Genomic DNA, 26,275 nt, shown 5'->3' with positions numbered 1-26,275 from the left:
GTACAGTAGGTGGGTGTAAACCACAATTTAGTTCATATGAACAGACGGTGGCATCTAGGAAACATGGTGGTCAGTGCACAAGCCACACACAAATGGATGGAGCTCTGCCTCAGGCAATGTCCAGATGGAACGGCTCTATTAACCACATTAGAGGCTGCCTAATTAGCTATGATGAATTCAACAGAAGCACACATGTGAGCATGATCACTTCCGATTTCAGTTCGGCGAGCAAGCACTGGAAAATGCTAATGATGGCGGAGAAAGAGTTCACCTTTGCAAGGACGTTCTTGCAAAGGAAGCTTCTAGATTCATATATTAGCATGCACACACATTCAAGTGCAAAAAAAAAAAGTCTACACACCCCTGATATATATATATATATCTTTTTTTTTTTTTTATGAAACCATAACTTAATTGATGTCACCAATTAACTGTAAAAACAAAACAAAAAGCATAAATTAAACTGGTTGCATAATTAGGCAAACCCTCAAACAAATCTTTGTGGGGGTCTTTTGTTTACATTACAGCACTCATAACAGAATCTCTGACCAGTTTTCTTTTCGTCCTTTCATCCATTTTAGTGGAATATCCAGTTATTGGTATGTCACACTGTTGTGACATATTTTCTACACCTGAGGACTGCTTTCATGGCACATTAATGTTGGAAAACTCTTTCAATGATTTATATCATAAAAATCTGACATTTGAAAAGGTGTATGTAGACTTTGTATGTCCACTGTCTAATCCAGAGGTGGGCAAACTCGGTCCTCGAGGGCCGGAGTCCTGCAGGTTTTGGAAGTGTTATCACTTCCAACACAAGCTGATTCCAATCAACAGGATCATTACTAGCTTGCTGATGAGCTGATCATATATCAGCTGTGTTGGAGAAGGGCAACATGCAAAACCTGCAGGACTCCGGCCCTCGATGCCCACCTCTGGTCTAATCTATATAGCATCAGAGATGGCAAATCCAGGTCCAGGAAGTAAAAATCCTGCCACAGTTTGGCTTTAGCCCCTGGTGCTAGCTAGCTAGCTAGCTCCCTAGCAGCTAAATGAGCACGGCGGGAGCTAGCTCGGGAGCTAGTTGGCTAGCATGACAACTGAAACAATTAGCGATAAGGGCTAAAGTTAAACTGTGGCAGGGGTTTTTACTTTCTGGACCTGGATTTGCCACCTTTGCATAGCATATAGTAACCTCACTAGACACATCAGTAGTGTACTCCTAACCCTAATTCTGATAAGGACAAAATAGCACACCAAATAAATGCAAAAATGTTTTAACAGCAAACAAGAGTTAAAAAATGAAACATGAATTTCATCTGACCGTTTGATGTAGGTGACTACTGTATTGTACTCTCACCATCTGTACTGGGACTCCCCAGGACGTTCCAATTTGGAGGAATATCCAGGTTAGCCATGGCGAGGGCTACATGTCGATCCATAGCCCAGCGGGAGCTCTGCTGGCCCAGGTTGAAGAGGCTGCTCAGCTCTTTGTGATCCAGAGAGCTCAAACTATGTCCGTGGGTGACCAGGTGCTCTGCCAGATCCTAATAGAATATTACCAATTATTTTTATCCCATAACTTGATATAAATCATTGCTTTTATGCAGATAACATTTTTAGTATGTTTCCTTAATATGATGAAATAACAGTATAACAATAGTTTACAAAAAATATATCAACATTTCTATACACAGTATAGTACTGTGGGAACCTTTTATGCCAACATTGGATTTGTTTTTATTAGCAAGGCAATAATGCTCATTTACAGTATAAATACAATGGCACCAAGTAGAGCGCAGACCTCAATCAAGGCTGAAATGTTAATAAAAGACCTGTGTTTATTTGTGCCCTTGTATATCAGCTAACGGGCTACTTCCTGGTTCATGGAAAATGACAAACCGATGGTAGGTGCAATTATGAATGGACAGTATCATTGGTACCATAGTGACTGACATTTTTTGTTATTGCTGCATCAGCCTTTTTATCCGTCACCAATGTTTGTGTTCTTCCTAAGCTTATGCACCGTCCCGCTACAACATTTCGTTAAAATATTTTTTGTATTTATTGTGTAACCTGCTTACTGTATGTTTCATTATTTACGAGTGTCAAAATAAATGCTGTGAAATGGGTTCATTATAAAACAACACTTGGGGTGGCCTAAGATTTTTTTACACAATGCTGAAGGTTTCATACCTGTGCATCATCTTGGACATATTCCAGCATTGCGCCACCCACCCATGTGAGAGGTGTGCTTTCGGAGCTCAAGTAGGCTTGCACAGAGACCACCTCAGCAAGGTTATGTCCTAAACACACACACACAAAATAATAATTTAATACTTTGTCCTGCACTCCCAAAAACGTATTTATAAGTTGTTGTTTTTTGTTTTTTTATGCTAGAGCATACAGAAGTTTTTGATACAGCTTCTAACATGAGGAGGTCACTTACAGCAATGATAGTTATTACAAAAAAAACGGCCAGCAGGTGGCAGCAGGGTATAAGAGATCAGCCAGGGCCATGTTGCAACCAGCTCTTTTCCCCCAGTGTTTCCAACAGGTTTGTGCATAATGATGAAACTTAGCTATATCCTAATGCTAATTGCTGCAAAATGGAAACAGATTCAAATGTATTTTTTTCCTGATGAAAGAAAATACTCTAATCTTTCTTTTGGTAGGTTCCATGTTTTTATAGCAATAGAACAGAATATTCTGTGGACCTTGCAAAATCAGTCAAAATCCAGTAAAACAGCCAGGAGCGAAGGAGGTTGCTTCAGTGAAAATGGCTGGGAGTGAATGAGTTAAAAATCCGTACATTATTTCCTCTGTATGTCACTAATGTGCTCATTGTGTACTACATCTGTGGTCCCTTCGGAAGTAGCCAGTGAACCCAAAAATTTTGTAAATAAAAAAATATTCACAGCAATCACAGAGCTTCTAAGCTTCCTTTAACATTTCATCAAAGCATCTTTACTGACTGATAATGGCTACTGTGCTTGCATATTTCCTTCTGGAAAACTGTGATAATGATGATTTACTTTCTCAACAAAGGCAGGAACCCTTGGTCTTTAGCCACTTTGGCGCATTCACAAAAAAGCTTTCCTAGCGGGAACGCTGGCCTGTGACCGTTTGCCGTCTGTGTCAAACAGTACTGGGGCGCAGTAATGTTGACATATTGTTTGTGGAGCCGTTTCCGTCCTGGGAGGAAGTTGATAAGATTCTGTGCATTTCCAGACGTCAAGTCACAGATTTTGTGAGTGTGTGCGCTTGCGTGTGTGTATTTGTCTGTACATGTGTCCACATATACAGTACATGATTAGAATGGTAATATAGAGTTCTTGGCGATATCACAGACAGAATAGAAAACACCAATTTTCTGGAGCAGGAGCTCCATATTTAAAGATATTTTGTTTTACTTTTAGGCACACATGCACTGGAACCTTTAACGTATATTACCCAAAAGGTGTGCAATTCGGAGAAAAATCTGTCATGTCAAGCAAAATTTGGGAGTTTATTTTTTATGTGTGCCAATGCGAATCATTAGCAAATCTTGCGTGATTTAAGATTAATAGGCATACAAGGGATTAACTAATTTTGCGTCTTTTGTAAAGCCCTCACAGAGAACAAAGAGGAATGGTGTACAGTATTGATGGAAATGGAAAATACTGGAGGTCTTATTAACAAAAATGATTAACTGCATAGCAGATATTTATATAATGTAAATAATACCATGAAGCTGAAGCTGGCAAAGTGTGAGAAGAACCAGAGTTTGCCAACCAACTGTTGCCAGGCCACTCCATTTTATGTGACATAGGGCTGGATGAATAATCAATTTTAATTAGAATTTCAAGTTTGTTCCAACAATTTTGTAGGTCAATTCAAAGCTCACGCCGCTGATGTGCACCACTTACAATAACAACACTAGTTTCCAAAAGCAGCCACTGTTGCCAAATTAGAGAGCTATAACCTCTCACAAATATTTTTTTGCTCTCAATGTTTTGGTTAGGAATGTTAAAATGAGGGGTGTCAGGCAATTTAAAATTTTAATCGTAATTAATCACATTGTTTCAAAAGGTAACTCACGATAAATCACAAATTTTATACTCTTTTTAACATAAAAGTGGGGACAAAATGTTACATTAATAGATATATGGCTGCAACTTATTAGTCATGATACAGTAATTTCATAATGCATAAACTTGAGTAAAAGTGTTAAAAGTGTGATATTAATTTGTGTTGAAGTCATTTTTCTGCCACTAGATGGCACAATTGCATTTGTAAGATTGTGACAGCTCAGTGCATTTTTCTTTTCATATTAAAAGCTATTTAATCTTTAACATGAAGTAACTTGTGAAATTCTGCACATAAACATTGTAAAATACAACTTGACCCCAGTCTCCACAAATACATGCATTATTATTCATTTTATTACTGCTCATTTTGACGTGGACGTGTCTGCTGTGTTGCGACTTGAATTCCCCCAGTACAGGGATTCCAAGTAAGGGGCGGTCATTAATAGAATTAGTGGCATTAAAAGAACTTAAAATTAACTCAAAATGAATGCACTCATTTTGACACCCCTAGTTAAAATGTTACTTAAAACAGTGCTGCTGCAGTTAATAAAGGTTTTATGATGCTGGCAACTTTACTTACGCCCCAGCTAACATATTATTTTATAATTGAAATGTACCGGTACTTTAAAAACAAACCGCTGCAGTGCAGTGCTGGCCGCATTTTGTGTTAGCTAGTAACAAATTCACTCTATTCACTCACGGTTTCCAAATTAGAACAACTTGGAAGTCAATCAGCGTCACAAAACTCTTTTGGACTTTTACCAGGTACTATGAAGCAGAGCATGACGTCGCTCTGAGCCCTGGTGACATGGACCAGCGTGGATCCTTCCAGAACAATGAAGACTTCGGCATCTTCCTGCATGGAATCCAAACCCTCCAATAGTGCAAACACTTTGGCCTGACCCTGAGGTAAAAACAGTTGCAAGATGACAACGTTAATTAGAAGGATTTATAAGCATAAAACTTGGGTTCATATAAAACACAGATGATTTTTTTTTAAAGTTATTATTCTAGTGTAGATTTGTAAATATTTCAGTGGAACACTAAATCTGTCATCAGATTTTCTCTTGAGGGTACAATAAAAGTTCCCCTCAATAAAAACAGGAATGCCTCTTTAGCGTCTGCCACAAAGACCTGCACTGATCCCAACAGGCCAGAACACTTTGGACGCCTGATCTGAGGAAGACGAACGGGAATTAGAGCAGAACCATAGCGCAGAGACATAGACTGATCGGAGCCTAAAAATGTCAATTGTGTATGTAACAATATATCTACTCTCATTAGACTGTAAATCTGCAATTAGGAGGCCTTGAGCTGGGTTTGAGTTCTTTGAAATGTGGGCTATTGTTTAACTGCAGGCAGTTTAAGTACAGTACATCAAAACAAGTACAATTGCGAGAGAAAAAAAGTACAAGTAGGGACTTAATAACATGAGGATTGACAAATATGTATAAGATCTGCTTGGGACCAGCAGCGGCTACGTATCGGGGCTGAGCAGCATCAACATGTACTGTACATGTATTAATAATTCATTTCTAAAAGAGCAACTTCCATCTAAAATTGTCTCCAAATAATACAATACAAATAAAAAGGTATTAAAGACATTACAGAGATGTTTACAAGCGGAGAATTAGATAATGGACACTAATAGGAAAAAGTACCAATTATCTGATATCTCTGAGGAACTTAATAGCATCCTGAGCTGTTCTTTTGCATCCGACTGGGGCTCACATCAAGCTGTGGCATCAATTGTGCAGATAGTGTGTGAATTAGTCTGGGAAACCTATCAAGTGAATGAGGTAGCAGAAAATGAGATGTAGGCTAGTAAGCAAGCCAAAAGCACCAATTATAAGGATGACCTTGAAAGACTGTGTACATGGAATATTAACATTGCGTGGTAAGAGAGCGTAGGATTCACCAAGTATTTCCAGTTGTCTCCTATTCTCCTATTCTCTCTCTCTTGTTCATATTTTCTATTCAGAGAAATGGAGACACGTTTTTGTTGTTGTTTTTTAATCTGGATACACATGCCCATGTAATATTGATGCAACATGATGAATTTGTTCATTCGCTTCTTTACATGAATTCAAACACACTACGTCAACTTTGCACAAATCATGTGAGACTTCAGTTCAACCAATTGCGCATATATCAAATATCCATTACATCAATGCTAATCTTGTTAGCCCGTTTATGGCGTTTTGCATTGTGATAGCATAGCATTAAGCAAGAAGACTTTTGTAAAGGAAAGTTACGTGTTTTGTTTTTTTAAATAATTTAATAATGGTGACATTGTAGCAAAGATCCAACTCATGGGAAAACAAGCAGCAAATCCGTCAGTGTTACAAATAGGGTGTGCTATTTATTTGTGTACCATTGCAGTGTGTGCTGATTTCATTGTGACAAAGAAAGCAACTTGAACAAACATTAAAAAGATTCAATGGACTGAATACAGTGTAAAACAAGCAAACTGAAAGCAAAAAATATTTACCCTGAACACATAGATGTAAATATTTAACAGAATAAAAATGTATCAAATGCACGGCAAATAAAAGTTCCTTTCTAACTGAGTAATTAAACTACAAATAAAAAACAAGTTCATGAATGAATCATGGTTAGTATTGGTTACTGATTTGCCAGTTATATAAAACACAATGCCAGGAGGCTTCTATTCATTGTGGCACTGACTGATGGTTATTTTTCCAACTAAACTAGTACGATTCATAAAACCTATGTGACTCACTGAAAGACGGATGAAGGTCCCTACACGATCACAGCATAAAAATACTTCAACCTCAACGACCTTTGTGAAGAAAGACAGGATCCTTCAACTTATTCATAAACCACGACTACTCAAATGACGTGTGACATTATTTCATGACCTGCACTTGAGAGTAATGTACGTAGTTCTTATCGTATAGTCCAGAGGTGGGCAATCTCGGTCCTCAAGGGCCGGAGTCCTGCAGGTTTTGGAGGGTTCTCACTTCCAACACAAGCTGATTCCAATCAACAGGATCATTATCAGGTGTGCTGATGAGCTGATCGATGCCCACCTCTGTCTATAGTCCCTGGGTTTTATTTTGTTTTCCCATTTTAATATACAAGTTCAATATTCTTAACATCAAGACTGCAAACGAGAGCACATACTCACATAAAGGGGCACTTTTCTTCTGCTCAGCTCCATCTTTGCTGCACCTGTCGAAAGAAAATGGCAGTTAAATAGGCATTTGAGAACAAAGGATACTTTATAATGGTTATCTGATTTTAGGTCTGCCTCCTCAGCTCTTGAACGGATTAACATTATCTGTTAGAGGTTTTATCGCGAGACTGGATTATCTTTTAATGAAAGTAAGTGGATCATCTTAATTATCAGACTTGATATCCAAATGTATATGGTGTTCTTGACCTAATTTGATAAGCATGCACAATAGTCAAACTGCATTGTGTGTCTCTACTGGGAAAATCTATTGAATTTCAGTGCTGCAAGGGATCTGTTTTTAGTCAGATTGAGGAGTTTCGCTATCTTTGCACAATTGAATTAGTTTTCACTTTTACAGCACAGCGAATAATGCAATAAGACCAAAACTACATTAAATACTGTTTTTTTGCAGCAACTATTGTCAGTGGGCTTACTATTAGCATATTTAGCACTTTTATTCTTACAGTATCAATAATATATACTGTATAATTTGTCTCGTTTTATGAAAACTTTCTTTTACCCAACCCAACCAAACTAAACAAAACTAAGCAGTTATCTTGAATGAAAAATAAATAATACTAAACAAATATTCATATTAATAGTGTACTTACCTTTACGGGCGCGAGACCAGAATATCGCGAAGAAGAACACCGACAGTTCACAGAAACAAGCAAGCTTGCCTTGGCTCCATTCCTCTTGTAACTGTGGCGTAAATGGCTACGTTTATTCGGCGTGGCTGCTATTTAAAGGGGGCGTGACCAAGAGCGACGCTAACACACCGGTGGGTAACCTAATTTTCTCTGAGCAACGGCAGAGATTGACACTTCTCTAGTCAAAGTTAGAGATTATTTGGATAGCAGTGACCTCTAAAGCAAAACGCTGGTATTGCAGGTATCATGTGTGAAATCGTTTAAGAATGTTCTTAACTTATAGAGGGATTCTTGTACACTTTCCAACATGCTTAAGGGATATTTTGTTACGGTCTGCTGATGCTGAAACCAAGGTGACACTTGTATTTCATTTCTCTCTCATCTACAGTATTTATATAACAAATCTGGTATTTGAACAAGGGTGTGTAGCCTTTACATAGTAACTGCTACCTACAGTATGAATGTGTGCATGTGTGTAGATGTAGACATGTTACTGAAAATATTTTTGTTGATCAGGTGCTTAAGAAATTGTTTTAAATAGGAGTGAACTATTAGGATTTTGGAAGGTAGCACTTCAGTCATTGTAATACTGTAATGGGCCGTGAGGTTTAGATATTTTTTTTTTATGAGCAGTGTTTTGCGTGATAAGATGGTAAACTCAATTTGCACCATTTCCTAAGCATTCTATTATGAGCACGGTATTCTGATGAAATTGCTTGTATTGGATTGATTTAAAAGAGTGTAAAAACACACGCGTCTTCAAAGGAGCCTTATAGATGAACCACGCACACATCACAGGTGATAATTTCTGGCTCCACAAGTTAATGTCACAAGCAGTGCAACATATGTATCTCTATGGAATTCACGTCTCACGAAAAAAACTCTACAATCCGGAAATTAGGGCTACTTTTAGACTTCACCGAATCATGCCTATTTAGTGGTTGTGCAAATATTCTCAGGTTACACATCTCATGGATGTGTCAGAAATCAGGATGGGGGAATGTGCGCAAGACGCACGAAAGGTGTCTTATTGACTAAAGTGTGAACGGGAGAATATGCCATGCCCCCTATTGCGCAGGTGACAAATGTTCAACACTTGGGCTCACGGCCACTTTTAAAATATGTTCATCACTGCGTGCAGATCATACCGATGCCGAGCGAGTTCCAATATTACAAAACTTTATTCATATCTTCTTAACATGTTTGATGTATACAAAATGAAAACATCATACAGCCATTGGCCAATGTACACCCCTACATTAACAATTGAAGTATAATTAAAAGACTTTTAATACAAATAACACCTGGATTCCTTTGAAAATCCTCATGAATACACATTTTATTAAATGTGAGCATTTAAAGGGGTTCCTGAAACATGGACCAAACGGATATTATCTGATGGATCTATGTGCTGCCTTTCACACGAGGCAAGTTGAGGCTGATGAGATGTTTTAAGCCAACCTGTAACCGGGGTTGCATTCCATCCTACAGTACATCAGGTGGCCGGGAGCTGAGGTCGTGGGGTACTTGCCTCCCCCTCGGCCAGGCCGTTGGATCTGTCCACACCTGGGCACGGAACCTCCTTCCTCGGGATGCGGGAAGCGAACACAGTGTCCAACATACCCAGCACTTGCAGGAGGTCTTGCTGGTAGTCGATTTCCCTCTCCAACAGATCCTGGAGACGCAAAAGCTGGCGGTCCACGATGGGCGATTGGCCGACGACCGACTGATAAATATCCAGGATCATCTCAGCCGCTACGACGAGGACGGGGGAGAACCTGGGGTCAACCAGGTTCCTGGATAAGAATAAGAAAAGGTGAACATTCCTCATTAACTATTTATAGGGACTTTTTTGCCATATGGGTCTCTGTTCACAACGACCCTGATAAACAGACACTTCTTTACATAAGAATATAGGAGCATTCTTAATGATAGTTAAAAAAAAAAAAATCTTTATTAGTACGAATACAATATTATTGTATGTAGGGCTGTAGCTATCACAGTTTAAAAAAGAGAGTATTCTACCAATCATTCCTATTTATTAAATCAGATAAATATTGATTTTTAACACGCCACACGATATTAAAGTCTCACCCTATTAAAAAGTTGAGTAGGTGAGAGACTTGCTGTTCATCCCGTCCCGCTAAAGCGTTTTTCAAAGTTCCTCTTCGATCCAACTCCTTTATAACAGCGACTGGAATCTCCGGCTTTCTTTGTCTCGTCCAATACTGCAAACCAAACAAACATTTTATTCATTCATTTTTATATTTTTTGATCAAATACAGACTGATGGTGAGCTAAAAGACATAGATTTGAAAATACCTCTAGAGCTATATCAAAAGCCTTGGAAACATTGAATTTCTTCAGCTGTTTGTCATACTGTGCCAGATGCTCTTTCACAGGCTTACTGACAAGATAATCATCCTGTGGAGAAAGACCAACCCACTGATTAGTAGACAAGACGAGAGCAATTCAAACAGTTTTCATATTAATCATATTGCCCCTGCATCTGACCCATGTTTTTAAACAATTTACTGTACTTATTGCTTCCATAATTAAATAGCCACAAATAGGGACAAAGATGTCAATAACGCTTACATGTTCAGGGATGTAGTTCTTCCCTTTTACAAACACACGAGATGTGGGTCGCCGCCTGTTTTGACCCGACAGGTCAGTTGACTCCTCAGGGGGTTTTCTGTGTTTGATGCTCAGGATACCGTTGGTCATACCAACAGCAATAGTCTGATCGTCTGGCTGTAGTAAGAAAAAGAAGAAGAGGGGGGGAAAAAAAAAGATTACCGCTGCATTTAAGCTGATTAGTTGTAAAAGTGTAAATTAAAGATGAAGCATTGTTTTCATTTCCTTACAGCCAAAGCCAAACTGAGAATAGAGGTAGGGTAGTCAAAGTTGTGCACCACTTTGTAGGTGGTTGTGTTGTACACCTTCACATGCCTGAACAGACACACAAATACCAGATAAGATTGCACAAAAAAGTCAAATAAATAAAATCCCAGTTACAACAGGTTTAATAGCATTACTGTGTCATGCGCAAGTCGTAGATGATGTACCTGTCCAGGGAGGCTGACAGCAACCTTTGGCCACTGCTGCTCAGACACACACAGGTGACAGTTTTGTGATGGTTCCTCAGTGACACCAGGGGCTGGCCGCATTTCAGCATATCCCACACTTTGACATACCGCCCCCCTGGAAATGCCAGACACAATTACGGCTATAGAGTTGAAAAGTGAATAACAGTACAGGCCTTGACTGAGGCTTACATACGTATTTTTTTTCTTTACCAATACTGTGAAAATTAGTGTTTCCTCTTGGGATAAATGTCCCTTGATCAAATCATGTATGTTAACACGAGCCAACAATTTCCATAAAATAAACTAACTACATGGGTCATCTGATCCATGTTTTATGTCAAACAATACCACCGTCAGCTTATCCTCGAGCTCTGTCATGGAATTACATAGGTGAGCCAAGGCCACCTCGGCAAAATAGTTGCGGCCTGGAAGCACATGAGCTCAAAAGTTTTCATAACTTCGGAAATGCAGCGTGATTTGGCTACTTTTCATATCAGATGAAAAACAATGTGAAAATAAATGGGCAAAATCATTAATCTACCATTCCAGTTCTATTGCGTTTGAGACAACAACTATTACATACCTGCTGAGACAAGAAGTCCCTCAGAAGGGTACAGAAGCACACTTTCCACTGGCTGGCCATGATCCATAGTCATTACAGACTTGTCAACTCTGGCATCAAACAGTTTAAGTGTGTGGTCGTATGATCCTTAAGAGGGTGAAAAAACAAAAGTCACATTTTGCATTTGTCCTCATGCTGTATTAGCTGTCATTTCATTACAATTTAATTACCCGTAATGAAGAGATCTCTGTTGAGTTTACTGGTAACGCCACAGCGAATGTAATCTGTGTGTTCTTGGTAGGTTGTGAGCTCTGTTGCATTGGGGATGTCCCAAAGCCGGCAGGTGTAGTCGTCCGACCCGGTGACGATCTGGTACCGATCCGAGGTGAAGTCTGTCACATGTACAGCCCTGAGCGGATTTAAATAACAAGAGGATAAGACATCTCTGTACATGGTCATGAACAAGAGGTATCAATAGCTTGTACATTTGTAAATATTGTCAGACACTTCAGATCAACATTCAATTCAGTCAATAGATCACTCAAGAATTCATCAGTAGGCTTCTGAAAATAATAAAAACAAGATGTCCATTTCCTACTTTGTGTGTCCTGTGAATTTCCTGAGCGCCACTTTGCCGCTAACATCAAACAGTCGCACAACTGAATCCTCACATCCTGCCACGAGGAGCTGACCATCTGAACGGAACCTCCCGCAATATGCTGTGTCTTTAAATCGTGTGAACGATTTCACTGGCTCCTGGGAGAATGGGCCATAAATGTGGATCTAAGAGGGAGAGGGGAAAATAGAAACATGCAAATAAATACGAGTCGCATGGTATTATAAAATTGTAAGTGGAAAACACAAGCCTTCATACTCGTGTAAATGCTGTTACAGCGAAGTTATGTGGGGCCACAGGAGAGAAGTCGATGTTTGTCACTGATCCAAATTCTTTTATCTGGACTGGAGCCTGTTTGAGGAAAAACGGAAATGCAGTATCACAACTGAGAATCAAATGTACATAAATATGGAGCATAACTCCTTACATTACCACATCTATTTAACAGACCTGGAGACACTCACCTTGTAGTTTTTCCAATACAGCGTGTCCTGTGTGACTTTCTCACCAAGTTTAGGGTAAACTGGAATTTTTGTAGGTTTAAATGAAGCCATTTCTGTGTGTGTGTGTTAGATTCCCCTTTGTCACAAAATATTGTGCCTGGTAAAGTAGACATAGGGTGGGGTGGGGTAAAATGTTATGTTATGTTATGTTAAGCAGCAAGATCAGGAAACCTGGTCCTAAGTGGTTTGTCACCGGGCATATTTAAAACTGGTACTAAACACTTTAGTTTATACATTTATATGAAAATGGTAGCAATACATTCTAACAACCTAAAACACAGCTAAGAAAGGTCGGTTAAAATATTGTTGCGCAATAACATGTTTTTTAACTTCTTCGAATATCATGGCAGGGCTGTACAGGAATACCGCTCTTGAATCCACCATTACAATACACATTTGAAAACAAAACTACAAGACGTGAGCCAACGTGCTCAAAGAAGCAGAGTTACGTTAGCCCACTCGCACGTTTACATTTTCAACTATATCACCGCTTGGGTAGCCTTACCTTTTAAAATACAAGTCCGGCGGATGAAAACGCTCCTTAAATACACATTCTTAAAATGACAAGATATTAAAGTCGCTTACATAGCTGAACCAAAAGTTACGCATCATTCACATCAATTTATCACGTTGCCTCAAGCTGCTACGGAGGCGGCCATGACGGTTACAAGATCCACTTCCGCTTCTTTTGTAACGTAACTTTATTGTTTAAGAAAAATTACAAATACGTTTTGTAATAATAACTATTTACATGCATTTATGAATATTTTACCTACATTATAACTATTTAATCATATAAAAAAATAAAATAATAGTTTTCCTGAATGCGTCAGTTCCGGTTCCTGCCCCTTTCTCCGAGCGTTTGTCGGCTGTGTGAGTCGCGTGTTTACACACTCCCAGGTCAGTTCGCGTAATTACACTCTTTATCAAAGAATCCAACCTCTTTTAATTTTCATTATGTGATATGCGTAGAATTATTGACATGATCGGCTGTTTAAAAGACTAATACAACCACCAGATGTGTGCAAATGTCGACTTGAAGAGGCCTTAGCGAGCCCATTAGCTTGGGTGGCTATCTATGAGGTTTCTTAAGAGCAAGGCTGATAGAGTAGCACACTATTCAGCATAGCCCGACGCATTGTTGGCTAACGCTAGCAACCAAGGGTATAAGGCTAATGGAACGAGCTAATTGCATGTGCGAGTAGTCCATGATATTGGTGAGCTTAGTCAAAACTTTGGTCTGCGGCTATTTTTAAGGCGGATGGCAGTTGAACCCTCCAAGGTTGGGTTTAAGAGATTTTCATGATTGACAGTTTACTATCATTGCAAATCTTCTTACGTAGAGCCTGTATTTGAACGACATTTTATCAAATGAGCTTTGTTTTCGTGGTCATCTCAAAAGCTATACTGTTAGTGATTTTTCAACACACACAAAAAACTGATGCTCAGAGCTAACTTTTGTGCAGACACATTGTGGTTCCTTAAGCCTTTCAAGTTCAAAAACATTTTTTTTTCTGATCTCAGATGAAGGAGTCCATAATGAACCAGGAGAAGCTTGCCAAACTGCAGGCGCAGGTCCGCATAGGTGGCAAGGTCAGTTGGCCGACATGTTTTAATTCCTGTAAACCACTTCTGTTAGCTGACATGCTTTCGGATTTGCAGGGAACAGCTCGCAGAAAGAAGAAGGTGTTGCACAGAACTGCGACGGCAGATGACAAGAAGCTGCAGTTCTCCCTTAAGAAGCTGGGAGTCAACAATATCTCCGGCATTGAGGAGGTACGAATGACTGAGTCAGACTTTGAAACACTTGCCTCATGAAATACAATGCAAAGGCTGTATACATTTTTTTTTTGAGTACAGCTCTGCTGGGAAGTGCTAAAACATTTTGCACCACCTTTATATATAGGGTTACTCAAGTCAAGACTGCAACATGAAAAATCTAATTTTTGGAGCTTTTAGCCATGTTAAAATACAAATTCCTCACCAAAAACACGACCAAAGTTGTGTTTTCCTCCATTCGACCCTGCATGAGAAATTCTAGGTTATTCTGCTCTCCAAGCAAAACTTGCAATTTTTTTCCCATTGTCTCCTAAGGTGAATATGTTCACAAACCAAGGCACAGTCATCCACTTCAACAACCCAAAGGTGCAGGCATCTCTGGCAGCTAACACCTTCACCATCACGGGCCACGCCGAAAACAAGCAGCTCACCGAGATGCTCCCGGGAATCCTAAACCAGCTGGGAGCGGACAGTCTCACCAGCCTCAGGAGATTAGCAGAGACACTGCCCAAACCAAGTATGAGAGACACTTTGCACTCATCCTTCTGCCTGGCAGAGTCCACAATCACCAATGTTTGTGTTTTTCCTAGCCGGGGAGAGCAAAACACCCATGGTCACTGTCGAAGAAGAGGATGATGAAGTACCTGGTAAGCAATGCAATGGCGTCATGTGATTTATACATCCACTACTCACAGTTAGTACTCAGAGTTAGGGATCGTCAACGTTTGGGTACAATTTCAGGATAAACCTATGATGTGAGTTATAAGAGTTACAGGGGAACTTATTTGACCTTTTTTAAACTTTTGGATGCACATTTCCAATTGTTCAGCATTACATTTTGCACCACTTGCTGTTCTCTACAAAGGAGCTGAATAGCAACTTTCACCACAGGATTTTGATCCATGAATTGGCCACCATATTTCCTGTTTATTTAACCTATTAAGGCCTTAATGTGCCTGGCAAAACATGCCTCTAAAACCTGAACTTTTCCTGGAAATTCAACAATATTAAAAATAGTTGATATCTCAACTAGCAGATAGAAACATAATTCCAAAAACATTTTAGAGTTTACACCTATGGCGTTCACACAAACCTAAGTTTATTATAAACCTTCAATATATATTTTAAAAAAAGTCGCATCTGCGGGGTGTATAACTCCAAATATATTTACCTTCAACACTGGATGGAGCACAGTTGGAATAACCTCGGGGATCGGGGTAATTATTCGTCGTCCATTCCGTTACAAAGCCATCAAAATTTTCAACATCCTCATTGTCTACAAACATTTCTTAACATTCGAACTGAACTCTAGTGAATCAAAATCGAATTGAGGAAATTAGAACCAATACCCAGCTCTACTACAGAGAAGATCGTTGTGCAAAAAGTACAGATAAAATAAACAGCTGGATATTCAAAAGTTCAGAGAAAGTCAGATGAAGTCCACCTGTATAGTTCATTTTAGGTTCATCCTGAAATGTGACCCTGAAATAGCCCTAAGTAGCCGGAGTAGTGTACAACAATCATCATAGACCCTCCTAACCACTCTTTCACATTTCAGATCTTGTTGAGAACTTCGACGAGGCTTCAAAGAACGAGGCCAACTAACATACCCCAACAAACACTAGCTCTAAACTCGCCTCATTTTCTATGTGTCCATGCCAACTCCACGGCAAGTTTGAGATCAAATGAGTAAAAGTGAGCCCCCCTGCCCTCGACTACACTCATTCTGCAGTAAAGGTATTTAATTTAGCAGTTCTTTCTTAATGCTGCAACCTCATGCTTTGTGATGCCAACACACTCCAAATGTTTTAGTGGAATTAATCACGTAATAAAGATGACATTTCAACACAATTTGGGTGATTTGGTTATTTGACATTTATTATCAAACAGAGCGGGGGATGTTTTAGAAGGTGGTGGGGCTGTCACAGTGACAAATGAGAAAATCCGTTTCTTGACACTCATCATTTAATCAGATACAAAGTGGAAGTTGAGTAGCGCAGATAAAAAAAATATATGTTTTGACCTTCACAATCTTAAGTTGAAGATCATAAAACCACAGAAAGGAAGATGTCAACTAAACCGAAACCTACATGTTTAAAGGACACTAATATCACACATTATAATATCTATTACTGAATAAGTAGCAACAACAATCTTTTCCCTCCCAAAAATGAGTTAGGATATAGAAAATGTCTGGATGGAAAATATCAAATTAAACAACACATAGATTCAAATAGGAATGAAAATGCTGTGTCTCAAACATTACCTCACCACAGCATTAAAAACACTGATACCGGAGGTTGATGTTCATGTCAACCAGGTTTGGGGTTTAACGGAATACGTTCTACATAATAATCAGTATACAAAAAAGGCAACATTGTGAGCAAACTGGCTGATCATTCCTGACATTTAAGCCACTGCATGTGTTGGGGCTTCTCAAAAGCAGCCAGTTTCAAAGCGATATGGAGGGAATGAAGTATTCGTTTTGAATAAACGGGTTCCTGCGGCTCCTTAAATAGTTTTCAAAGCCATTTAATCCATAAGTCTAAAAAAAAAAGCCTTCATTGGCATTATGGCTTAAATCAATCTTAAGTCTTAAAGCTTAACAAACAAGTCGGATTTTTATTGTAAAAAGTCTCAGATCTCAAAATAAATTACCATTATTTAAAAAAATGATTGCGTTAACATTAGACAATCATGATAACGAGACCAACAAAACGTTGATGTGGTTTTGGTGGGGACTCTTAAGAACAGATGCATTTATGGCTGCCATTTTGACTTGTCAATTGTACTAATATTTAATTAGCAGTGCTTTATCCTTATTAGCATATTTAACATTGGAGTATTCCAAAAATGAATCAAATTACATTTTAATATTATGGTACTTTGATTACATTAGCCATATTTTTAAACAGGTTCATTCAAATAAGTAAAGTAACCCTCCTTAACCTGATGTCAACAAGCATGGAAAGTCCTGTCTGAGATATCCCTCCGTTATCTTTTCTCGGAGATGTACGTAAATCACATATCACTGGTGTCAAGCCGAAACCTCTTTTGTCATTTTTTTCTTCTCCATAAATCTTAAATCTTAAACTAATTGCTCAGTCCACATGTGTGTGTGTGTGATGGTTGTTGGTTTTCTTGTTATTGTTTTTAATAACTGACCAATATAGAGTGCAATAAAATGGCTTTCCCTCTTTGACAATAATGATTGAAATCGTTTTTTGGGTCCCCTGAAGAGTGATGATCTTGGAGGTACAAGTATTCAGCCAGTGATACCGTAATACGTATATGCACTACACTACCACTCCGTGTATTTTTATGGATCATTCCTCCTGATCCAAAGCCATCCGAAAGCTCGCTCTATTTTATTTTTATATCAGAAGCTGTAGATCACTTAACGGCAACCCCCTACCCCGCTGAGTATTCACATGAGCACTTTACTATTGTGCAATTTCTTATTATCTGATCTGAAACCACGCGGCTACTTTTTCCTTCGTCATACTTAATTCAAGCAGTTTCCCTTCAACCGTCAGGGTTTTTCTTTACTATGTCTCTCGGTTTCTCTGTCTCTCTCACTCCCACACAGGGCCGCACATTTTTTTGTTGATGATTGCTTTTGTGCAAGCGTATAAAAATTAGTCTTTGCGACCACTCCGTGCATATGATCATCAGCAACAACTGGACTTTAGCTCTTCATTTATATTTCAGTATTGTTTCACCAGAATGGTAAGTGAAGAACATTACATGCTTGTTTAAAATTACTACATGTTATTGGATTGTGTAGTCAGTCAATGATAATCCAGGTAGTAAATGGACATTCCTTTTTTTTTTAAAGAAAAAAAATGCTTTGTTTTATTATTTTGAATTGCTAATATTTCTCTTCTGATCTTTCAGAGATCAATGTGGGTATTCTGGCTCCTGCTCATCAGTCTTATGGGAGCAAATGGACTCGACTCCTTCCCAAAAAGATGTATTTTTTTACATTTTATGCATTATTATCCTTTCTTTGTCTCCGTATTGCAGTGGTGGGAAGTAACCAAGTACAATGATTACATTACTGTAGATTTTTCAGGGATCTGTACTCGATCGAGTATTTATTTACCTTCTTTACAGAGGAACACCACACAGTGAAATGCATTGGTGTAAAAAAAAAAAAAATCTTCAAAAAATGTTGATAAACATTTCTGTGGAGTTTTCCACTAAAACAGCTGTGGACAAACCCAAACAGACAAAATAAAATTTAAACTCATAACGTTTTTTTTTTTTTTTACGACACATAAGTAAAATGAGCCTAAAGTTGGCTCACTATTGAAAGTGTGATATCTAAGTAATTTTTGTTTTTTTTTAAACTTGCGACCACTCAAAATGTTCAGTTGCATCAGACCTATCCATACATATGTAGTTTTTATTTATTTGTTTGTTTTTGATGCCCTCTATGGACAATAAAAGCAATATTGTCCTAAGAGCACAACTAATCATCATCTGTATATATAAAAAACACATTCAAATTGGAATATTTACGCACACGCAAATACACCTATAAGAATAGGGACATAGGAAGCACATAAATCAGCTCAACCCAAAATGATAATTAGCTCTCTAGCGCCATCTGGTGCATTATGACTTTTATGACTCTAAAGTAAAAAATAATAATTTCTACGTTTAGTTGATGCCCCAGTGAAGGGATAAATTGGGTAGTCGCGGGAAATGCACTATAACACATCAGGTGTACAGTGCATCAAAAACAAGAACAAATATGATTTATAATGGGAGTCAGTGGGCCAAAATTTGGACATTTTTACTCATGTGTACTATAAAAATTTATTTCCCACATATAATAATGACAATAATAATTTTTTAATTTTGTACGGTGCAATTTTGTACTTCAACGTGTTTTGGACAATTGGGTGCAATTTCAGCTCACTCAGTGATTTTTTTCATATGCTTTATATTTGATATCAATATTAATAAAAAGCCCAAAATTGGACACTTTCCTTACGAGGGTTGTTAAAATGCCCTAGTACCTGATTCTGTACTTGTACTTAAGTACACAGTGTGAATACTTATACCACCCTTGCCATATGGTGAGAGGCTCATCATCTTCAACAACTTCATTTTCTTCCATGCAGTTGTGGCGGCAAAGAAAAAGAACACTTTCACATTGCCCTGCGGTGTAACATCCAAGGAAGATGTCACATGGACGTTTAATGATGAGAACGTAGTCCAGAAGGCTGGTTCTAATCTAGTGATTGATGAGGTAGGCATGCCCTCGGTGGGAAACTACACATGCTCGAACGGAGTGGAGAGCGTGTCCACTTATCTCCTGCTGCAGGACGAGGACGAGAGAGATTTCGGTGAGGTGACACTTGTTTGATGTGGCCCAAAAATTCACTGATGTTCTATAATTGCTTTTATTTATTTTAGTTTATTTTTTTAACTGTGTCACAGATTCTTTCCTCACCTGTCGTGCCAAGTCTTACAACTGCACTATTAGCTGTGAATGGAAAGACCCCAAGTACAAACTTGTACGCCTTGGACTGGGCCATCATTGGTAAACAAACAAACATAATTTTGACTCTTCGTTAAAGTGGGCTACACACATTATTGACGCTTATATCAGAGACACACGCATTATGAAAATAAATACGAGATGACCAAAACAGCACACTACACACATGCTTACAATCGTAGTCTGCTCCTCCAAACCAGATGTTCGTCATAGTAGCAAGACTCAATTGTGAGCGGTAGGATGATGGTGCAGGGCATCCAGACTGTAGAGAGTACAAAGCTAGGGTAAGGCTACAATCGAAGGAGGAGGCTCTCTGTAATTTCCACTAACAACCCACTACTCCCCAACATACAAAGCGTGTTCCTTAATCGAGATATAGTATATATCACATCAATCTTCCTTGCGCAACTACTTTCCTGTTTATGCAGGCATCTTAGGGCATTTCAGAAGCACTGAGATTTGTGTCCGGCAAATGTACCGCCTGCACATTAATGTATTTTCAACCAGACAATTAAACAAGTGTTGAAAGAAAATGCTGGCTCTAGATAAAACTGTTTAGTAGTCTGCTTAGTCATTTGAATCTATCAACAAAACAACTAGCACAATATCAAAGGCATTTGAAATTTCTTTTTTTTCCTCCAGAAATTGGGATGCACACCCAGTGGAAGCATCATCTTGATAACTTGCATTGCCTCCACAGCCTCGAAGGAAACAACTGGTGTCGTTGGGAGATGGGAGATGGAAGACTCCACTTTGAGCTGACTCACAAGGTCTCACCTTTCTCCGAGGAGCGCGACACGCTGGAACTCACAGCCCAAGCCATCACAAATTACACCCTCCTCAAGAAGACCAAGCGATTTTATCTCAGAGATATCAGTGAGTCATTGTAACTGATGAAAGGGACACACTTGCTGAGGAAAGATTTTTTCATATCATGATACGGAGCATATTTCCCTGCGTGGGAGTGAGAGAGACAGAGAAACCGACAGACATAGTAAAGAAAAACACTGACGGTTGACGGGAAACTGCTTGAATTAAGTATAACGAAGGAGAAAGTAGCTGCGTGGTTTCAAATCAGATAAGAAATTGCACAATAGTCAAGTGGAGTCATATTATCAACAATATAAGTCATTATTAGTATTCGTCATTTAATCTATTTTTTGAACCCCTTCATATTGTAAAAGTAACATTGCTAGGATATTGTTACACAAGTAAAAGGAAAAACAAAAAAAGAACTAATGGCAGCTATCGCAAAATAACTCATCAGTTGGGTCGCTTTTTATAAGAATCAGCAGACAGTTAAATAGCTACACAGTAAATTTTGTAGAGTAATTTTAACTCTAGAGTAGGACCAAATAGACTCCGTCTTAGATTACTATTTACACTTGGAAGAGAGTAAAATAAATAATTGGAAATAAATAAATAAATAAAAGTCACTCAAGGGTTGAGGAAAGAACTCACGACCTTCAGCTTGGGGGACTGCCACACTACCACCTGAGCTATGCCCCTCCTACTGTTTGCTTACATCCAAGAGGAGACCAAAACCATCGTTTTTGGACTCTTGACGTTACGAAGATTCCAGTTGACATAAGCAATATACTAACACACAGCTGGAGCTGTGTGGTTCAGGGAGTAGATCAGCTGTCTCCCCAGCTGAAGGTTTGTTCCTCAAACCTTTGTGTGTCTTTTATTTATTTATTTCCAATTCTTTATTTTCCAAGTGTACATTTTACTCTAAAATTGATTCTATTTTGGTCCCACTCTAAATAGAGTCAAATTTACTCTACAGAATTTACTGCGTAGCTAGCTATTATAGTCATTTTTGTAAGCTACTTTTCTGTTCTCTGCTTTGATTGTGAATGTCGATAGATAGATAGATAGATAGATAGATAGATAGATAGATAGATAGATAGATAGATAGATAGATAGATAGATAGATAGATAGATAGATAGATAGATAGATAGATAGATAGATAGATGGACGGTGTATTCTTTTTTTAAATTGTGCACCATCACTGTATTGTGCCCAGTACAACCAGACCATCCTCAAATCGTCAAATGTCAAAAAAAGGATGGCAAAGTCAAGCTGATCATCGATCCTCCCTGCACCTGGTCCGCCCCTGGCAGCTTCTTCCCTCTGGAACATGAAGTGAAATATAAGCGCATAAGTGGCGGAGAGGTGAGATGCGTGCAACATCTTCTCACACAAAGCTGGATTATTTTTATTTATTTTTTGCTCGGGTAATGTTTTTCTAACCTCTGTCGTTGCATTTGCCTCTTTAAGGAAATGAACGTCCCGCCTTGCTCGTCACCCTGCCCCCTCAATCTCCCCACAAGGATCAGCAAGTGGAATCTGAAGGTTCGCTCCCGGGACCCGCTGGTCAAGTCGAACTGGAGCCAGTGGACTGACTGGAAAATTGTAACCTGCAGCTGACAACACTGTCTGTCACAGCATTTGTCAGAAATTCTGTGAAATGTCTACAGTGTTATGGAACATCAATTATCGAGCACTGACATTCTGACCCTAAAACTAGTTAAAAATTAAGCTAACTATTTAATAACTAAACTATTTTTGTCGTTACTCCACCAGCTCCTCAAATAAATGTTTTTGCTCTCCTTCTCCATTTATTTTGTTTGTATTCAATTGAGTTCAATATACACAGCCGTTCACTGACTAGTTTTCTGTCTTTGTTCATTTAAAGTTTTGATTTGTATTTACAATGATGCCATGATTTACAAGTGCCCCAACTTAAGAGCTTTTCAAGCAACGAGCTGTCGCTTGGTCGATCGGAACAAAAATTTGAGCTTCAGATACGTCGTCGCGAGTGAAATGAGAAAAAAAAAAGGAGTGATTTAGAAACGGTCATGCCCTCGCACGTGGGCAAGGAGAGCCACATGCGCACGAACTTTCAGACATATACTGGGCAGGACAAACTGTTAAATCCAAAGATGAGAATGAGAACACCCACTTGGAGCTGCTGCCGGCCACAACTCACGCCCAGACACACTCACAAGGCCACGCCCTTTTAAGGCACACATTCAAAACACAAATATTACAATAGCCACTTTGCAAAAAATGTTTTATTTCTTTACATTTTTTTAAGTATGATTTTTATACATTGCAGTGCCAGTTTTCTTTATTAAATCATGTAAAAATGTAGGTGTTAGCAAGTTTAATGGGATTTATGAAATTCATTTCAATTGGACCCCCGCAACCACTGTGAGGAATAAGCAGTTAAGAAAATGATTGTATAATATTACTGTATGTATGTATTAAAGTACCGTTATATGGAATTATGCCTGTGTGGTCGAATAGTAGTTAGCACGTCTGCCTCTGCAGTCGGATCTTCCAAAAGGCCAAAAACATGCATGTTCGGTCAACTGAAGACTCTAGGTTGTGAATGTTTATTTATTTATTTATTTGTTTTGCCATCTGAGCCTTAAAACAATTGCATCAAAACTAGCCTAGTTATTATTAATAGATAGCCTACTGTAGTGTACATGAAGTGAAATTGTCCATTGTCATCACAAAGTTACATCTCATAGTCATTATTGTGGATGGACAGCGTGTGCTCTTAATGATTTATTTAAAATAATTAAACAACTGTATGAGGGGGGGGGGGAATTAAAAAATCCATCGTCACTGAAAGGGAGGTGTCCTAAATACTTGATTTTTTATACACAATATTTTCCTTTCTAAAAAGTACAAGTCCTCCAACAAGTCATCTTGCTCGTTGTGCTTTTTAGACACACGTCCTATTCACGTGGGGATAGGGACACAAATAGCAAACATCGGCATATAATTGATGTCCATTTTCTAAATGCATTGGAAAGAAATGTTGTTTTTTAATCTCCCAAAAAATCTTGACAAAATGCTAATCACCAACAGGCCTAAACATATTTGGAGAGGGAAAAAATGCAAATAAACGAATGTGCGGGTGCCACTCCGCGAGTATGCGGGGGTCACGCTAGCCCCTGTTCATTCATTCAGCAAATATTTACAATATTCTAATAAAAACAATGTGTGTCATGCGGCCCTCTTTTTTTTTTTATCGTCACACCTTTGAAGTCAAATCGATTCTGCAACAGAAAGAAAAACATGGCAGTCCTTGTGAAATAAATCTGTCAGTATATATTCTTGCGTTACCTGGCCCTCCGTCTGGGGCACGCCCGCCTCCACACGAGCCTCCACACTGCCCTTCTCAGGGACGGACTCCCCCAAATGTACAGAGCCGGGGTGACCAGCGCGTTGAGGCGCGCCATGATGGCGAAGAGGTTGGTGGCCTCGTTGCGGAACCGGAGCCCAGTTCGGGTGAGCTGCCTGACGATAATGTTGACGAAAGAGGGACACCACAGGGCCAGGAAGCAGATGACAACGAAAACGATGATGCGCAGCGACTCCCTCTTGTTGTCCCGCTCGGCAGTGGGCGGCTCTCGGGCCAGGTGGTTCCGGGCGATCACGTACAGCTTGACGGTCATCAGCACCTTGACCAGTGGCGGCATGTAACCAAGTACAAACACTTTTGCACTGGTCTTGTATTTGAGCTTTTGTGTAAAAAGTCACTTCACAACATTATTAATTAGGAAAGCTGTGGAAACACGTTGTTTTGATCAAAGTCGGTGTCGTCATCAATATCGCGCCATCATGAAAAAAATAACAGAAAATGAAACTCTGATGTCTAAGAGTAGAAGTAATCAAACATTTGCACAGGTTGCCATATGTTTGTTTAAAAAAAAAAAAAAAATTTGTTGGGATATCTGTGATCGCATGTGGCACATTGTTCTGCTGTGTGTGTGTGTGTGTGTGTGTGTGTGTGTGTAATAAGCAAGGTTATTCGAAAAACTACAACTAAAAATTACAACTAAAAACACTGACGAATTAAAATAAAAACTAGAGTGCCCTTTAAGAAACGACTTCATATTTATAAAACTAACTAGACTATAATTATTTTAAGAATTTCCTTGTCAATTAATTTATACGTCATCTTTTGGCATACTGAAAAAGAGGTTGAACAAACATTTAAGAATTGCAATTTACTTGACTTTATTCCACTAAATATATTGTGACTTTTTTTTTTTAATCCTGCACTTGACAAATAGCTATTTCGTGTGTATTGAAAAAAATATAACTTGGGATGTTTTTTTTTCTTTCAGATGATACCAGCGGCCTACCTACGAGGAGGCTACTCAACTCTGAATAGTCGATGATACTGATACCGAAACCAACAATAGGCTACTTTAAAAAAAAGTTGAATTTCATTAACAAACACGCTCTAAACTAACTAAATTTAAAAAATCAAACGAAATAAAAATAACTGTTCTCTACCCGCTTCTTCCGTTTACTTAAGCATGCTACAGAGTCAAATCACTACTTTTACCAGTCTCCTTTTTACACAAGTATCTGTATTTTTGTGTTTGTATTTTTTGCCGAATCTGACCTTGACCAACACGATGATCTGCAGGGTCATGACCCCGAAGGCGTTGATCTGGGCCGCTTTGGAGATGGGCACCATGTTCTGCACGGTGAGGATGGAGTAGGTGTAGATCCAGCAGAAGGCGCAGACGCCGATCACCAGCGAGCGGCTGATGTAGCGGTCGTAGAAGAACGGGTGGCACACGGCCAGGTAGCGGTCAAACTGGGCGAACAGGAAGGTCAGCACGTTGACGCCGAGGAAGGAGGGCAGGATGTAGAAGGTTCCGTTCCGGGACGGGTAACCCTCCTGGACGTCGAACAGGCCCAAGTAGTAGACTGAGAAGCCGGTCAGCGTGTCGCTCACGCTGGTGTTGAGCATGAAGACGAAGCGGTTCTGGACGCGTAGCGAGCGGCTGGAAGCGATGCCAAACGCCACTGAGCCGGCCACCAGGACCGCGCTGGTGGCGAACAGGATGTGGAAGATGAACACCAAGAAGTCACCCGCAGAGTCAAAATCGACCGACAGGGGAACGGTGCCGTTCAGGAGCATCATCACGCCCCCATTGCCGAGTCGAGACGACAAGCCTCCCCGGTACCTTTTAAAGGTAACATCGGCGGGGGAGGGGGGTGGAAGATGTTTCTTTTGTTTTGTTTTTTTGTGAAGTGAAGTGCAAGTAATCACATGTGATGAGGCCTTGCCGCAGAGTCTCGATGGGATCTGTAATTGTGTCTCAAGTGTCACTTGTGCTTGTTGACTCCTTTTAACTTCATTTTGTTTACAATACAAAATGGGTGTCAAACTCATTTTCATCATTTCCACCAATCAAACTTTTTAGTCCCCCACCATGACCAACAGTGAAATACAGGCCGTTGTAGTGTAAA

General features: G+C 39.3%; 5 protein-coding genes across 9 annotated transcripts in view; 2 read left to right on the top strand and 3 right to left on the bottom strand.

The window, feature by feature from the left end:
• Positions 1-7,970, bottom strand: part of LOC147173554 (rho guanine nucleotide exchange factor 28-like) — a 46,453-nt gene extending 38,483 nt beyond the window's left edge. For all 5 annotated transcript variants that reach the window (XM_086076668.1, XM_086076669.1, XM_086076671.1 and 2 more), the window contains exons 1-5: positions 7,881-7,970; positions 7,222-7,265; positions 4,833-4,974; positions 2,197-2,306; positions 1,361-1,547 (exon numbers count right to left, since the gene is read on the bottom strand). In XM_086076668.1, the coding sequence (XP_085932794.1) occupies positions 1,361-1,547; positions 2,197-2,306; positions 4,833-4,974; positions 7,222-7,254 (472 nt within the window). In that variant the 5' untranslated portion in view covers positions 7,255-7,265; positions 7,881-7,970. The remainder of the gene's footprint in view (positions 1-1,360; positions 1,548-2,196; positions 2,307-4,832; positions 4,975-7,221; positions 7,266-7,880) is intronic.
• A 1,111-nt stretch (positions 7,971-9,081) lies between these two features.
• On the bottom strand, positions 9,082-13,351 carry utp15 (UTP15 small subunit processome component). The gene is made up of 12 exons (XM_086076293.1): positions 13,195-13,351; positions 12,651-12,786; positions 12,445-12,537; positions 12,169-12,353; positions 11,801-11,979; positions 11,592-11,717; positions 10,988-11,123; positions 10,787-10,871; positions 10,518-10,673; positions 10,242-10,343; positions 10,014-10,147; positions 9,082-9,715 (listed from the first exon to the last, which is right to left on the bottom strand). Exons 2-12 carry the CDS (start codon positions 12,738-12,740, stop codon positions 9,415-9,417), a joined length of 1,587 nt encoding a protein of 528 aa, XP_085932419.1. The 5' UTR covers positions 12,741-12,786; positions 13,195-13,351; the 3' UTR covers positions 9,082-9,414.
• Positions 13,352-13,536: 185 nt separating this feature from the next.
• LOC147173552 (transcription factor BTF3-like) lies at positions 13,537-16,319 on the top strand. The gene is made up of 6 exons (XM_086076060.1): positions 13,537-13,589; positions 14,214-14,282; positions 14,352-14,465; positions 14,784-14,985; positions 15,059-15,115; positions 16,027-16,319. Exons 2-6 carry the CDS (start codon positions 14,214-14,216, stop codon positions 16,071-16,073), a joined length of 489 nt encoding a protein of 162 aa, XP_085932186.1. The 5' UTR covers positions 13,537-13,589; the 3' UTR covers positions 16,074-16,319.
• Positions 16,320-18,362: 2,043 nt separating this feature from the next.
• Positions 18,363-22,414, top strand: il12b2 (interleukin 12B 2). Its single transcript, XM_086075733.1, has 7 exons — positions 18,363-18,441; positions 19,601-19,825; positions 19,920-20,022; positions 20,220-20,251; positions 20,623-20,856; positions 22,011-22,159; positions 22,265-22,414. The coding sequence occupies exons 1-7, from the start codon at positions 18,372-18,374 to the stop codon at positions 22,412-22,414; spliced, it is 963 nt and encodes a 320-aa protein (XP_085931859.1). The 5' UTR covers positions 18,363-18,371.
• A 1,709-nt stretch (positions 22,415-24,123) lies between these two features.
• LOC147173550 (uncharacterized) lies at positions 24,124-25,943 on the bottom strand. The gene is made up of 2 exons (XM_086076952.1): positions 25,419-25,943; positions 24,124-24,465 (listed from the first exon to the last, which is right to left on the bottom strand). The coding sequence occupies exons 1-2, from the start codon at positions 25,941-25,943 to the stop codon at positions 24,124-24,126; spliced, it is 867 nt and encodes a 288-aa protein (XP_085933078.1).
• Positions 25,944-26,275: the final 332 nt, after the last annotated feature.

This window comes from Leptonotus elevatus, chromosome 5 (genome assembly GCF_054856555.1).
Source record: "Leptonotus elevatus isolate MCC_2025b chromosome 5, RoL_Lele_1.0, whole genome shotgun sequence".
In the NCBI taxonomy this organism is placed as follows: Eukaryota; Metazoa; Chordata; class Actinopteri; order Syngnathiformes; family Syngnathidae; genus Leptonotus; species Leptonotus elevatus.
This window is presented reverse-complemented; position numbering and strand designations above follow the sequence as displayed.